The 17,401-nt window shown below is 31.6% G+C and overlaps 1 protein-coding gene across 1 annotated transcript; it reads right to left on the bottom strand.

Annotated features, from left to right (window-relative positions):
• Positions 1-696: 696 nt before the first annotated feature.
• On the bottom strand, positions 697-16,298 carry LOC131854254 (alpha-tocopherol transfer protein-like). The gene is made up of 7 exons (XM_059205384.1): positions 16,076-16,298; positions 6,395-6,501; positions 5,475-5,634; positions 4,590-4,839; positions 2,619-2,729; positions 2,029-2,165; positions 697-954 (listed from the first exon to the last, which is right to left on the bottom strand). The coding sequence occupies exons 2-7, from the start codon at positions 6,486-6,488 to the stop codon at positions 840-842; spliced, it is 867 nt and encodes a 288-aa protein (XP_059061367.1). The 5' UTR covers positions 6,489-6,501; positions 16,076-16,298; the 3' UTR covers positions 697-839.
• Positions 16,299-17,401: the final 1,103 nt, after the last annotated feature.

Below are 17,401 nucleotides of genomic sequence, written 5' to 3'. Positions count from 1 at the left end.
AATTATAATTTTATATAAATGAAAACAAATTTATTTTTACAGTACTAAGTAGTCTAGCCAAACGTCTTTTGAACTATTTTAAACTTATCCTGAAACTGCATATTCGGAAATTCACTTAAATCTATTATTTCCTAAACTCATATTATAAGTTGCCCTATTTGAAATTGACGGAGAAGAAAAACTATTACTGATTTATATAACTTTTATAGTCTAACCCCTTGCAACTGGGGGGAAAAGGAGATTGTTAGTAATGTGGACTGATGATCTTATTGCTAACAATGTACCATGTCAGGTTACCTCCACTGATGCACTGCCAGTTTTATCCGTTAGCGCAGGCAGGTGCACCATTCCATTACCATACATAAAAAAACCCCTTGAGACTTCATTTTACAGGCCTTATTTACTTTTTGAACAAGGGCGAAACTGAGAAAACTTGATGTATTTAAAATTTTATAAATTTATATTTTTGCAAATATATTTCATGTAGGTATTATAATGCTTTATCTAGACTATCAAGAGAATCAAATAGGACAACTTATAATATCAAAATAAAATTCGAATATAGTTACGCAATGCAACCAAATTAAATCGAATAAAAATTGTGATTTACTAATCAACACACACCACATTTCTAAATTGATTCTAATAATAGTATAAAAATATAATATATCTATCATAGTTAAAACATGAAAACACAGCCTTTCGGACACGTAACGATTTATATTTGTGTACCTATGTGTGAATACGATAACAATTTAGTTGCATTTATAGACAGGTATACATTATATCTATATAGATCTAAGGCACCGATAGTAATACTATTTAAAATTTCATTGAAATTAATCAATAGTAAGCGTACGGAATAGTGTGTCCACTAATGAATTTTGTTCCTTTGGAGATTTGTCCTTTGTCTTTTTCTCTACTTTCCACAGGTCATCGCAAATTAGAGATTCTCTGGAGAATGAAGAATATCAAATTAATTAAAAATAACATCAATGTTTATTTATATAACGGACGGTTATCAGATGTGCTGGTGACAGGCTTTGTCAATTTAAACGCAAGTAGTTTAGCGGCTGAAAAACATAGGTGAGATTGACATACCAACGCAGAAGACTTTTATTTCTGGAAAAAAATTACCCTACAAACTACAGTGAGTAATCAATTACAAAAGGAGTTGTAAGTCGACATTGAATAATTTTTCGTTTAAAACTTCTACTTCATCATCATCATCATTATTTCAGCACGGAAGACATCCACTGCTCCAAAATATTAAAAACTTCCACTTATTTTAGATGTTTTTCAAAGTGTGTACATTTCATATTATCAAAGTATTTGTTAATTTTCCCGATATCCATATCCACATGTTTAAAACGGTGTAGGTTACACTTACACTTTTTTGGAAAATTATATGTCGACGATGCTATAAATGAGCAACGAAATTGAAAGTTCCTGGACTCGAAAAGGATTTTCAACTATTTCTTGGAAGCTATTCGTATCTAACAATTGTTTCAAAAGTAGTCGAAGAAACTATTCGTATTAAGTCGTTAAATAAGCATTTCTAAAGCGCATTTAAAAGAGCGTGATTTATTCTCTTCGTTTGAAGATTGGTTCGACAAAACGATTGATTAAAAGTTTAAATTTTATTTTATATAGTATTTTATTAATAGAACTAGGCACGGCCTAGTTTAGATGCTAGTGGCACTAATAAATTTAAACCAATGATTTGTCTTACATGATATTCTAACATAATAATTATAGCTAATCTCGTTTCACGTACTTGTATAGGATTGTGTCTATTGTAGTCTTGGGATAGATACAATAATACTTTATAATAATGTCCGTTAAGTACCATTTTTACATCCATCTATTATAAAACAAACTAGACTAGAATTTTGACCAGCGGACCAACGAATAATGATTGAAAATTCTATATACTGACTAGGGTAGTCCGCGTAAGTTAGGTATACTGAAGCGAAGGTATGTATTTATTTATAGTAATTAAACTCAATTTTATTCATTGTGCCGTACCTTTTTTTGTTTAATAATTCCATTACGTCTTTCATGTGGTCTTCCATTTTGCCTAGTGTGCCTCCGTAGTCTTCTGGTAGGTCTTCTTTGTCTAGGAATTTAAATAGCGTATCTGACTTTGGTGGATGAAAGTGTAACTGTAAAGAAAAGAATACCAATAAAACTATGCGGGATTATCTCAACAAGGTCAGAAAATAAAAGCTATTTTCCTTTTTAAATTTACGTAACTGGAATACTAAACAAGCTGCCAACCTTATGCTAAGTGCAAACCGTTGCCTGACTAGCTATATTCTTAGCACTAATACTAACTAATAGAAATACTTAATTGCATGTTTTTGTAAAAACATGCACTTGGAAGACACACAGAACAATACAGACGATCGAATAGAATCGTGCGAGGTTTCGAACCCGCGATCAACGGAAGTAAGGCGGTATATTGCTAGACCACTGAGGCCGTCAAAACAGCACCACGGACATTACGATTCGAAGGACAAATACTTTTCTTAAGCGTAATTTCAGGTTTACGTGAATATTGTACTACATGTTTTTATACAAATAGTGTAATAAATGAATGAATATTTAATACTAACCATGTTTGTGATGTCTTGTTTTAAGAATGGCTTCATAAGTCCGTAGATTTTATCTATAAATGATGGAGCGTTCACCAAATGTATTTGTTTCAGTCGTATAGGCAACGCGTCCTGTAAACAATACACATTTAAAATCACACAAATTGCTAATGTAGATATTCAATATCCATTTAAACTTATTCATTCATTCATTCATTGCCTTGCCTTTATCCTTTGGGGTCGGCGCAGTGTGTCATTCTCTTCCACTGCTCTCTATCAGTCGTCATATCTAAACATACTCTTCTTTTATTCATATCATCTTTCACACAATCCATCCATCTTTTCTTAGGGCGTCCCCTCTCTTTACATCCATCCACATTCATATTATACACTTTCCATAAGACATGGTCCTCATTCCTCCGCATAAATTTAAACTTATTATCCATAAATAATTAACTTGAATATTGCCAAAAATCAACACGAAATGAAACCGTATAAATTAAAGAAAAAACATCCAAATAGCCTCAAACAAAACAATGGGATCATATAATATACTCATATGTACTGAAAACAAAGAACTATCAGACGGGACCGTACTCCTCAAAAAGAAGTGCATCATTCAGTTCCTTTAGAAGTTTAAACCTAATTCACGCACTCCTGCTCCATGCCATTTCATTTTAGGTGAATTATTTCCATATTACACAAAATTTATATACAAAATATGTGTTTACAGGATAACACAATACAAATTAACTAAAATGTAAATAATAAATGCAGTCGTTCTAAAGGAAAAATAATCAAAATTATTTTTTCCACAATACTACAGACGCTTTGATTTTGCATGTTGCTGTACGGAATTAAAAAAACATTACTTAAAACTTAAAAATAAAGCCAGGTTCACGTAAATACTCTCACACACAATCTGTGAATATATATATTGGAAAACACAATTAATAAGGATAAATTTCACCTTAAATTGAACAAATACCTATATCAAATATGATTTTAGCCTTGTCCTAAAGCAACGCATTTTATTACTCTTTTATTGTCTAGTTACAGTGTTTACAATGACGTGACACTATAACTATCTCTGTTGATGTTTTATAAATTTAATGAGATAACCCATTATAGATTAAAAGGTGAATAATGAAAGAGATATGTTCAGCGAGAATTAATGCAACTGGCAGGCAGTAGGGTGACGCCCTAAGCGGACGTACCTCGGCCAAATAGACGACGTGACGTATTGCAACAGGGCCAAAATAAAAGTACCTACCAGAAACTGACGAACTAGTACGATAGATTGATGAATGTAGAACAAACAAGTATGAATCGTAGGATTTGGATTTCTCTGCCTGTCCAATGGGAGGCAAACGTAATGTAGGTACGAGTAGGTATGTATGTAAAACTTGATAGATGTAATGAGAGAATCGTGGGTGAATTCAAATCTTGCCGACACCAAAAAACTGTGTCCAGCTACTACGTTGGATTCAAATAAACGGAACGAAATATGGGTCGAACTTCAAATAAACCGAACATGTCAAATGTTGCGTTCTCCACAACGTTAAAATTTGATGAAGACATATATGTAATATTATATTATCTGTGTTATTACTATGCTAACTGACTCGCCACACAGGATAACATATAATAGTGAATGTTTTCTGAAAATATCCATCTTTTGTTATCTTAATTAATCTTTGGTGTCTTAATTTTTGGTTCCGTAAGAACTTTATATAATATGTATTATATTTCCTTCTTCATTCTTCAGATATACAATTAGCCAGGTATATCTGAAGAATAAATACTATGTAAATAATAATAGGTATTGATCGAACTTCATTCTAGAAGTTCGTTTGATCGTATACATATTAGAAAACAATAAAGTATATGATATTCTAAAATAGGTTAAGTCATTCTTAAGTTATGACGTAACCAAGGGAAACAGAGATTCAATTTTTATATAGTTAGCTAGAGAGATAACTCTGAACATACCTCTTGATATTTGGCAAGTTTCCGGGCTACAGACATGTTATATTTAGTCAAGAATCTGAGCGTAATGTCCTTTACATCCATGATGACTACATCAGAATCCTCTAGATGTTCTTCGTCTAAGAGCCACGCATCGGTTGTGAGGAAAAACATCTTTACGTCTTGAATGTAGTCGTATTTCGAAAGGCCGGGGTCATTAAGTTGCCATATCCAGAGATTTCTGTTTCCTGATATCTGGAAGCGGGCCAGATTTCTGAAAATTTAGTTTAAAAATATATTTATTTATCTTTACTAGGCTTAAATGAAGTATTATGGTTGCTAAGAACTTTTTTAATTATTTAAGTCAAATTAAACAAAAAGACAGTTTATAGCAGCAACAATAAAATGTTCGGATTCAAACTGGACTTAATATCCATAAAAGACAGGAAGCGCTCAAAAATAATAAATTTTGCCCATTATTGTGGCATTTTAAAATAATTAACCGTATTTATCGTTTGTGATGTTTTATTTTTTAAAAGGGCTGTACAAAATTAAATAATTTTGCGAATCGAATCTGTAATTCCTGAGATTAGCGACTTTTCAAATAAACAAACGCTGCAATTTTATAATATTAGTATAGGTAAGTAGAAACTATGTTTATTACATACAGGTACATTGAAATTGCTAAAAATCTATTATTTCAACAATGTTCAACATATTTGACAATACTTATTACTTAAAATTTTATTTCATTTCTATTTTAATATTTTTGTTGTCAGTTTCATAAATATATACGCCTTCTATACCCTCTTCACATAACCTCGTGTGTATTTTTTTATACCTACAACGCTTATAAATATATTGTTTTAACAAAATCTTCGAAAACAGTAATGTAAAGTAAGTACTTACACAATACTCAAAGTTTTTTGCATTTGCGGCGATTCCGGGTCTCTGTTGCTGAACAGCTCTGGTGATGAATTTCTGATACTGAAGAATAGCTCTGCTGCTGCTTTCGCTTTATCCATATCATAATAGCAGCTATGAATGAATCTCTTTAGTAATTTGTCATCTGAAAAGTGAAAATTTTACCTTATCAATATTTTTCTTTTGTTTAGGTAAATCACTATGCAGTTGCCGTTACGATAATACGTTAATACGTCGTTATTGTATCATACTCAGAACTACTATATGTTGATATAGATATGAAATGTCTACATGTCTATATAGAACGATACCTACGAGTATGTTGGATATAATAGCCTTCTCATCTGTCTAGATGTAAAGGTACACCTAGTAGTTAGTACTCTTAAAGAAATTAAAAAGCATTTTTATGCACTAATAATTTAACCGCATTTGTTATACACTAATAATTTTTCTAACGCTAAAAGGATAATATTCAATTATTTTAGCAGGGTGACCTATATCAGCCGCCAAGCAGTTTTGTAAGCTGTAGGTAACTCTGTTGAAAATTGAGATTAGGCAGTGAAATTACAGGCTGATCCCATTATCAGCAATATCATTAACCATATAAGGTCGATCACCACGCCACGCCACGCCCTTACTAAATATGGTCTAACTGCTCACCATGTGATCTACCTCTGGAGCTCCGCCAGCGTGTACTATTAACGCATCAGGTTAACCATTTAATTAGTACATTTTGAAAAAGAAATGTTTACTACAAAACATACAAAATTATTACCGTGTTCTACCATTTTCTTACAAATAGATATTCGTAGATAAAAAAATATGTAAATAGTTGCCATTCGGGAATCTAGGGGTGGTATGACGGTGGTCGCATGATAACGTGATATTAGATAAATATTACAAACCTAAATCTTTGGGTGTTTGTGGTAGTTCGTCGATCCATTGCCGCATTTGTTTTACCAGTTCTTGCAACTCCTCTGGGCTCTTGGCCTCCGTCATCTTTCAAGGTTTCCTGTAATTAAGTTATTAATTATTCAATAAATTCTTATTATAATTACTGTATAATAATAGAATAATTAATCGGGAAATTTGCATTTTAAATAAGGAAATACTGATGTTAAGTAAGGAACGGTTAAATGATTATGAAATTCATGAATCATTCATTATCTTGTTTCAAAAGTCTGTCTATTTATTGCAAATGAAGTTTTCTCCTTCTTTCTTTCTTTCTTTCTTTGAACTGTAAATAAAATTATACTACTTAATAATACTAGAAATATGAAGTAGGTTTTGTTTGATTGACATGTTGAACATACCAATCACACAAACCCTAATTCATGCGGGTTCAATATTAAAAATTTTGCACATTCCATTTCGCATACCTAATTGGAATTGAAAACCAGAGGACTGCCCATATGATTATAAACGATAACCGGCTAATTGACTATAGCTAAATAGCACTACGGAGATCTCATTATTATATGACACCTGTTATACTATTGCACTGCCACTCTTATCCCGTAATTTTTAATTAAATTTCCCCATTTTAATTGTATAAAGAAGTCTCACTATGCCACTATATACTATTTCACAACTTAATAACATCTAAAATTACAAAAACTTTCCACGTGTAAACAATGTATATTACATAGGTATATTACATATATGTTAAAAATAAAAATAGTAATGAATAGTTATATACTATTCATTACTATTTTTATTTTTAAATTTACACTAGCGTGAGAAACATCGCTACTACACGTCCACTACCAAATAGTTAAATAATTACATGTGTCTGTTTTATTTTTAGTCTCAAACATAAGGCTTATGATTTCGTACTCGAAAACTAAATATGTAATTAATAATACGCATGTATGTATATACATTTACAAGTTCTTGTACTTTTTGTATTAAAGGTTGAATTTTTAAATAAATATAACAACGTTCATTATTAAAAATTTAATAGATTATGGAAAGACATTTAATTTATAGATATATTCACTAAATAAATTTAATTAATTAGAAATTAACATTATTTTCTTTAGCTAGCTGTATGAATGCTGTGGTATGGTGGCTCCACTGAAAAGCAGCGCCGTGGTAAGCTAAGTAAGGTAAAGGTATAATGTAATGCTGAATAAATGATTTAAACTTATTAACGTATTAAAAAAATTCACAGATATATCTATATCTCTTACTTATAGTATAAAACAATTTCACACTACTACCCTTAAAACAATGTAAAAATAAACTACTTACTATTTGTGTGTAGGTAACAAATGTTTTATACAATCAGCCACCTGCGTTGTATTAACCGATCGATAAGTGACTGTTTGATAGATTATTTAGCAACAGTACACCATCATACAAACTCCCTTTTCGTCGTAATCATTAATTAATTCGATGGCAGTGGTCATAATAAAAAATGTCATATCTACACCTACTCCTATTCAAGTACCGTCACCGTCATAAGTAAGTCCCTTCACCGTCTAAATGAATTGGTATACATTCACACCAATTCATTTAGACGGAGATGGGATAATGATCTGATAATAAATTAGTACATAATGCAATAATAATAGTTTATCCATGACGATGGACCAATAATTCATACATTTGCCAAATGTTATGAAGGGAAAATAACAACAAACAGTGCAGAACCGATATGCTAATATATGATAATCAAAAAACCGAAACTCGTCTTGTCATAAAAGGTAAAGCAAAGATCAGGTGAAATACTAATAAAACTGAACAATATAGAAGACTGAAAACGAATTTGAACTTTTCCAACTGAGCTGATTACAGTTTTCGTAAAGGTATAAAAAAATATATTCAATTTTCCACTATATACTTTATAAATTTTGTTCAGTTTGATACACTAAGTATTTCGCCGAGGTAGGCTTTGAACGAAGACGTCTGCGTAAGTATCTCTGTCTCACATATTTCATCGTGAGATATGATAGTGAAACTACAGGATAAGGAGGCATGACATCTTAGCACTCCAAAATGGCAACGCATTAATAAAAACAATTGTCATATGAAACATAAATTACATCAAAAAATCCATAACTGGCTTTAAGCTCCATTTTAGGGAAAATGATAAGACGAGTACCTACAACAACCATTGTATCCTAAACTACAGCATTGTTCTTAAAAAATTCCCGTGTACTACTACATGATTATTTCTTTACGACTAACCCTGAATAGTTGAGAGTATTTTTATTAAATAAATAAATAAGATTATCTTGGTCTTAAAAAGAAGTTATTGTGTGTATTTATAACTTCATTACTAGGACCTACGACATTGACCTCCGACCCTTTCAATTTAGCTGGCGATAATTCTTAATTTGCGCATGCCGGACCTATCCTGGTTTATACGAGAATAACTATTGTTACTGTTGTTTCCAGTTTTGTGTAGAGCTCAATATTTTTTGGTTTTTGGATTTGTTACCTATGTTCTTTTGTATGCCAATAGTATAATATACCTAAATGTAAATATGTAATCGCTATCTGTACATGAAAGATGTATGACAGAAACTCTTATTAGGAATTAAAACAAAATATATATTCTTTTGTCTCTGTGTTTGTGGGCGCTAATTCCAGCTTTAAATAGCAATATTTGGATCTATTAGTTTTCTGAATCAAGTAGTAAATGTGATACTGCATAAATGTACTTCAGAGAATCATTCAATTACACGCATCAAATATATGTACACGTTACTATGTATAAAAACTCCAGTTTCCAACTACATCTTAGAGTTTGATTGAAAATGATAAGATGTGTATAAAACAACTGTTTCCCAAACTACAGCAGTTGCTACCTATTACTTGTATTCTACTGTTTTTATCCCTTTCTAACATACTATACAGTGACAGTGACAGTTTCAAATTGGATTAATTTAATTCTAAATTGAATTGATTTTATAATGAATATTCTTTACTGTAGTTGTAACCTAATTATCATCACTATCATCATTAGGCAACCGCAGACCACTGCTGGGCAGGCCTCTTCCAAGGCACGCTACTGGGTACGATCATCAATCGTGTTAAAAGTTAATGTTGTACATGAATATTAAAAAATAATGTCAGTAAAGGTGAGCTTAACTTTGGAAGAGATCTCTTCTAGCCAACATTACGCTGTAACTTAGTTGGTAATTATCAATGTGAATGTAAAAGAATAATTGTAGTAGAATATGATTAAGAAATTACTAATAATATTACTTGAATTGAGACCCTCTTCCTTTTGATACTTGGTTTACTTGCTCCAGAAGTTAAACAGTTAAAACATATAGTCAGAATATAGCGCAACTGTGGAGGTTACAATCAAAGAGTTCAGAATTATAAATACAACAATGTACCTATAAAAAATGCAAAAATAGCAATGAAACTGAGAACTTCCTGCCTTTTAAGTCGATTCATAAGGAAATGACAAAATTATATTTGGTAGAATAAATTTTAGTATTTTCCTCATCTATTTTTTTATTATGTTGTAGCTTGTTTCTTTTTATAACAGTATTATGCAATAATCTCATGGACGCTTGAACGCCCACGTTCTGTGGTCTTGTGACTGATAGGAGGCCACCACACTAAAAGAATTCATTGCCATACAAGTCAGTACCGTATGGATAAATTATATTATGTATTTAAGACTTTATATGTTTAAATAAAAATATTATAAAATTTAAAAAAATATCTAATTTATTACCCATTGTCAATCCCTGTGTAACGGTGAATTCCTTACTATTAGTGAAACGATTGTATTATACTCCTTTTATATTGGTAACCTTAGTGATTATATATTTAAAGTGCATATATATGAACTTGAATACAGTGTCTGCTTTAGGTAAACTTTCCAATTTGTGTCCATTGTCTCTACCAAAGAAAATAATTGACATTAGTACTAATATAAGAAAAGAAACAATTTGAGATAAAATAAAAGCAACAGCTCGTTTGAAAAATGAAACGAGCTGTTGGTTGAATATAATTTTGTGGTAACATTATTCTTACCATTTATTTATAATATTATAAACGCGAAAATTTGTGATTTGATGGTTAGATGGATGATTGGATGATTGTTACTTTTTCACTAAAATTACTGACGGAATTTGATAAAACTCTACAGTAATATAAGCTACACATCAGAATAAGACATAGGCTACAAATTTCATGCGGGTGAGACCGTGACGCGTGTACAGCTACTTATTAATAATTTAAGATTTAATTCACAATATGCACATTTTATTCACTAGATCCAATCGTGGTAACAGTAATATAGGAACTTTCCAGCAAACCCTATTGATTGCAAACAATTAACATTGGTTATTTCCAAGTGGGTTGCTAGCACTCCCCATTGCTAGCACTGGAGCTAATAATTATCATTACTGTTGTTTCCCCACAAACTGATTTACTGGACTAATCACAAAGACTTCTGTTAATAGAGTATTGACATTGTTTTTCATGTAAACTTTACCTATAGCGTGTAGTAAATATACACAGTACACAATATGTATTATTCAAGAGTTTGCCTCCACGCCATGTTGGACCTATCTTACCCTATGTAGTCTATATGAATAATATAAGGTATGTCCGACTCGAATCGGGAACGAATTTAGTTATTGTTGGTCTAAACAACATGTGTTGTACTCGTACATATCTGAAATACATTTTATTGAAAAGTGCTATTACTAAATTTTTTTACACGGAAAAGAACTAACTGATGACACATTGTAGCGGATAGTCGCAGATGCAATCTAAACGTTTCTCCGCCTTACTTTCCGATAATCACAGGTTCGATTACTTGCACGGTGCAAACATTTTTATTCATGACTATCATTGTTTGTATACGTCTGGGTGTATTTACAAAAAAATGTATATAGAATAAATGTTTATATCAATTGTCTATTATAACTTATACCACAAACTCTGATTATTTAAGGCCGTGTGTAGATTGCCTATGGTTATTACTATTAAGAATTAAACAAAATCCAATAAGCGATGCAGCTATACCCATCTGAAGATCCTTGGCCGATTCATCGGATGATGATGATGATTTTAAATATATCTACAGTTGTATAGTATTCATAGCAGAAGTCGTACTTAGTATCGGACTAGATGGGTCTGCATGGTTTTTCCGTGGTATAGAGACAATTGTTTGTGTTAATGTTCAGTTCGGTTCGTATTAGTTTGAGTGTTTGTTATGTATAAAAAAAGAGAGATCGTTTTATAAATAAATAGGTAGTCTATTTATTTACAAAACGATCTAAGTACAATGTTTACCGAGTCCTTCACATGAAATAATGCTGTTAATCCGGTTATTCTAATGATCCAAATACGTACCAACTACGTAGGTTAGATATTTACGTCGATAACATTGATTTATTAATTTGAATAATTATTTGTTGCATTCTAGGTATATTATATGTATAAATACTAACTCTGTTTAATTCACGTACACTTTTGCACTTTTGATATACTTAGTGCACAAGTGATTAATTGATTTATATTTTATACATTATAGGGGAATATACATAGGCATAGACATAAAATGTTGTATGCTTATATTAAAATGATAATGATGGTATTTTAACTGCTACACGATTGATATTAGCCGCGAAATAAAACAATCAACATGGTTATATTTTATATACTTATCTATGTATCAATAAATTATATTATCTGTCATTAATTATATGCCCAGACTAGGTAGATGTTTAGTATTATGAAAAGTTGAATTTGTTTGGCTCAATAAGCATTGATAAAATTCATTTTTCATTTTTTGTATTTTGACCCTGTTTCTTTGCGAAAGTTGTTTAGCTTCATGAACTGTATCCCTCAGTTTAAGTTTGGTGTAATAGGCATTGTGCTGTGGGAAAATACTTTTTGAAAACATTGGACAAACGGGTATTGTGAGAGTCCTACTTACTAAAAACCCCACAGCATTCCTAATCGCCGTCATAGTGCCGATGCCGAGGATTTGAACCTACAACGATCACGGCGGCAGTTGCTGTCATGAATGAACTTTCCTCATAACATCCGTGTGTAAATGGATAACTGTCATTAGGAAATTCCATCGTAAGCTAAGGGAAACTGCTAATGACGTAAAAAAAGATTTGAGTATTTTTAAATTTATATTATTTTTCATTGATAAATTCCAATTAGACGATGATTTGTGCGATGCGATATCGCCGCTAATAATTCTAATCGGATTCTGATAATTTTGTTTTATAAAAAAGGGTGCCATATTTATTTAGTCTTAATTAAATAGGTATTTATTAAATCTATACTATATATGGATCACCGTATATTAATAGCTAGGACAGCGGACTTTTAATACATTTACTTTTTATTACACTTTTTGAGCACTGCAGTATTAGGCACTCGCGGAGCCTGAAGCTAATTCTTTGAGATACTGTACTAGATTTTTAAGTTTGTTTTTAATTTAAATAAATCTTTCGTCCAAGAAATTTATCTTTTCATTGTTTTACACTTGATACAAGCAAAATAAAGACTATTTCAAGTTTTTAATAACTTTTAATATTAATTATATCCAGTTATATAATGCGTGGGACGGCTTAAGTCCAGGCCCAGCAGCCTGTGGTATTGTCTATTCTTGCTACTAGACTAATCCTGAACTGCTTTTACGAAGCATGTCTACAAAAATAGGTCACGAGAAAGAAGTCACGGCAGAAGTTGGCAAGTAGGTAATACTAATAGTAGTACTAATAATTATAATGTGTTAACACTAATATTAAAGTGAATTAATGAAGTTCAATTTATTATGATGAATAATTTTTGACCCACCGTAATGAATGACTATTTTTTATGTTGTAATTTTATTTATTAACGTATTGAAATAATATTAAATATTCATTAATAACATGACTATAGAGAATTATGAGAACATTTATATATTTCCCTATTAACGTACGTAAGTAGACATTTCATAATTTTGCGCATGAGCTAACTATTTATTTACACATATTCACAACATAGAGACATGACCTTACATATTGTATATACTAGCTAACCGGCGCTGTTTATTAGATGTAAAGTCAACTGGCGTCAAAGTCAATGTCGCTTCTAGTTGATTTCAATATGGCCCGGACTGCATCCGTGTAACAGAATTCATTTAAGAAGACAAGTGAGTAGGAGACAAAAAGAAAATAAAGATCATCCTTCTCTATGGCAAATTTTATGACGATTAGTAATCCCCAGAATAATAATATAATTAATACGGCACAGGTTACCTCAATAATAAACTATAAATATTCGTAGGTCGATCTATGACTGGTAATCAAAGGACTAATATGGGACAGGACAAATGGAGAAAAAAATAGAAGCATCTAAATGGCGCCATTAGTTATTTCATTAATGATTGATTAATTAATATCGTAGCTGTAATAAAATATTCATTAAATTATTTAGTTAACCATAATTAACAAAATTTCTGTAAAATTTCACCGTAATTCAATAATATCGTGTAACGTATCTACGTATAAATATACGTAACAAAATTTTCGCCTTACATAAAGTTTTCTTATGTGTCGACTAAATTTCAGCTTACTACCTTACAGCATAAGTCGGCAAGTCTATAAATGTGCATAATAATGTATAGGGATAACAAACTGAGGTAGTATAGTAGGTATAGTTGTGATATGATAATCACAAATAAATAGAAATCTTCCATCACGATTATAATCGGGAATCAAAAGCTATTTAAGCAAATTTTATTTAAATTAACTTAATGTAACTGAAAAGATAGGATAGCTTTTAGCCGTGAATGTAAATATTTTTAATTCGGACGATTATGATTGGACAAAACAAAGGTTATCAGATCAGCTAGTCTAGTAGGTATTAATAACAATTTAATCTGTAATGTAAATATTATTGTATCCTCGATCTTGACCTACGAGATAATAATTACTCTTTTCATACCTCTCTAATGAGACTCACAGACTTCCACAGAGAGATTTTTTTTATCCTAACGATATAATAATCAATATGACTTTGCTGATAATTCTTATAAATAGGATATTAAAATACTAAATGAATGTAATACCTTATCGCCAAAAACCAGCCGGAAGTTGCAGGTAACTGCTAGTATAATAATGAATCCCAAAATAAATTATTTGGCAACAATGTTAGAAAATTCATATGTACCCTGTACAAATACAACTGTTACTTTAAATATGGTTAGGATAGAGCCAATAGGAAAATCCATTTTTTATGTCATTCTGAACAATTAATCTCAATATTTTTGTAATTTTTATTGTTACACTAATTTCAAATGTATAATCATTGATACTAACTAAGCCCGCAATTTTGTCTGCATAGAATTAGCAATTACACAGAATGCACGATTCATATAATTTTCTATAGATAGTTGAGTACATTCAACTATGTATAGACTAGGGGGAAGGGGATTGTTAGTAATGTGGACTCACGACCACATTGCTAGCAATGTACCATGTCAGGTAGACCTCCACACAGTACCCCCTGGAAACCATCGTGACAACTTCAATTTGTCACGATTGGCTAATTTCATCTTATCATCCTCCACTGGTGCACCGCCAGCGTAATCCGTTAGCGCAGGTAGGTGCTCCATTCCATTATCATCCATAAAAAAAACTATGTATAGACTTATGAAATATTAATGTAAATACGACATTGATATAGTAATGATAAAAGGTTTACTTAGATAATGAGTGCCGTTAATCGCAATAAATTCACGTATTAAAATCCTCTAACATTACAAATCCCAATGTTGTTGTAACTGAATGTACTTACATAGTTAAGTAAGACCGAAAAAATCTTATCTTTTCGTATCACAACATCAAGGTTCGATTACCGGTCGATATAATTTTTTACAACAATTTAACTGGTTGCCAAATGTCAATTAAGCCGGTGTTACCAAATTGTCTGTACTTCAGGATAAATTAATGTGGTTACATGAATTTTTACATATGGGTATATTATATATATTACGTATATTATGGTATACTAAACGTTCCGAAATCCTAAACCTCAAAATTTATAAAAAAATCCACATTGTGTACGGTTTAAAAATTTGGTTATTAGTACTATATCCGTACTATATAGTATTATAGATGTAAATACGTCTGTCTGTTTACCTTTCCACAGTTTTAAGGCAGAACAGATCTTAATGAAAATTAACTTGAAGATAGATCGCGTGGACGGACATAGATTATCTTTTGTCTCAAAATAAAACAGATAGCTTGTGTACATCATATAGGTATATCCGACCGCTTGGAAATAGAACAGATATACGTACCTACCTAATTAAAAAGTTGTGCCACAAAAAGAAAACAAAATCATATTCAAAATCTCAATATTTGTGCCGAATTAATCATACATACGAACAAAAAAATACAGTAGAACCTCCTTTTTGAAGTCGGCGAAAAACATGCAAAAGAGTGATCAAACATACATGTTTTCATTTAATATTTCCTTATTTATAAACGTGTTGTGTATGCGACTCAAGTTGGTAGGTATTAAAAATAAAAACTGGTTGGTTCATAACAGTGTATACAATGCTAGAATGAATAGTTTATAAGAGTTTAAACGACAATTACCGGGTGAAAAACCGTGCGGCCCAAACAAGACCCTGCTGTTGGTCGACCTCCACGAACGAGTTGTTCCGCAGACTGGTTTGATTCACGTTCAACTTATCTTTATTCTTGTTTTGGTTGTTTTTATACACGTCGAGTTCAGACCGCGAGTAATTGTATACTGTCTACTCTTGACACTGCGGCGATGGTGTCGACTGTATGAGACAGACGCGCACTATGTACTGCAAATAAAGTGTTCGCAACAGCCAACAGCGCAGGAGTGCCCACTCGGTACAGATGTTCTCAAATCTATATTGTTTAGAACGGTTTTTCAGAAAGAGGTCAGCAATCGGTGTGTAAACTATCTGTTTACTCCAGCTTCGTCCGCGCACCCGTTAGTCCAAGAATACTGGTAATACTCTTGGAAACGGGAAGTCATTTCTCAGTAGGTGCATACACACATAATAAAAGAGACTTAGCTAATTATATTATGTAGGTAGTATAGAATTTAAGATAAGTTATTGACGGCCTGAGTAGTTTAGCTCTTTAATACACCGGCATACTTCAGATGGTCACGATTTCGACTCCTGTACAAACATTTGTGTTTCATGTAGTTTCATAAAAGACGCTGACCATAGAAATTGTCCAACTTCAACAGTGGATTATGAACGACTGAAATGATAATCTTATTAACATTATAAATGCGAAAGTATGTGTGTATGGATGCATGTATTTTACTCTTTCACGCAGAAACTACTGAACGAATTAGGTATATAGGCTATAAATTTCAAGCGGACGAAATCGCGGGTTTAGCTAGTAGGTATAATATAAAAGTGTAATTCTATTTTGATCAATATTATTTTATCCCTAATTATTTCTAACAAGAATGGTTTGTATCTATATTTTCTATACATAGTACCTATATGGTATTTCTTTTTATTATCTTATGTTTTGGAAAACATAAAAAATAAGATGTGATGCTAGGTCATCCTCAGATACCGTGTTTTAAATATACCATACAATAATGATTAAAGAAAAAAATGAATAAATATAAATACTTACTACCTATATTTGTTCATTGTTTTAATGTAAATCATTGCTAAATTGCAACGTTCAAGTTTAATTGCAGTTGCATAAGAAATGCTAACGTTGCACGAATGCCCCTCAATCTCTTTATACCTAATTATTTTTAAATTACCATTAATCAATTTCTATTTCCGTCACGAAGTAGTTAGCCAAACCACGGCTATCTGCCTAGGCGCCATTAAAAAACCAAACAACATCGTAACACCACATTATTACAAAACTACAAACTACATTTTACCAGCTGTTTCGTTCAGTTTTTGATCA

This window comes from Achroia grisella, unplaced genomic scaffold (genome assembly GCF_030625045.1).
Source record: "Achroia grisella isolate CSIRO2021 unplaced genomic scaffold, CSIRO_AGI_Agris_v1 utg1186, whole genome shotgun sequence".
In the NCBI taxonomy this organism is placed as follows: Eukaryota; Metazoa; Arthropoda; class Insecta; order Lepidoptera; family Pyralidae; genus Achroia; species Achroia grisella.
Note: the sequence above shows the minus strand (reverse complement) of the source record. Positions and strands in the feature narration are given on the sequence as shown.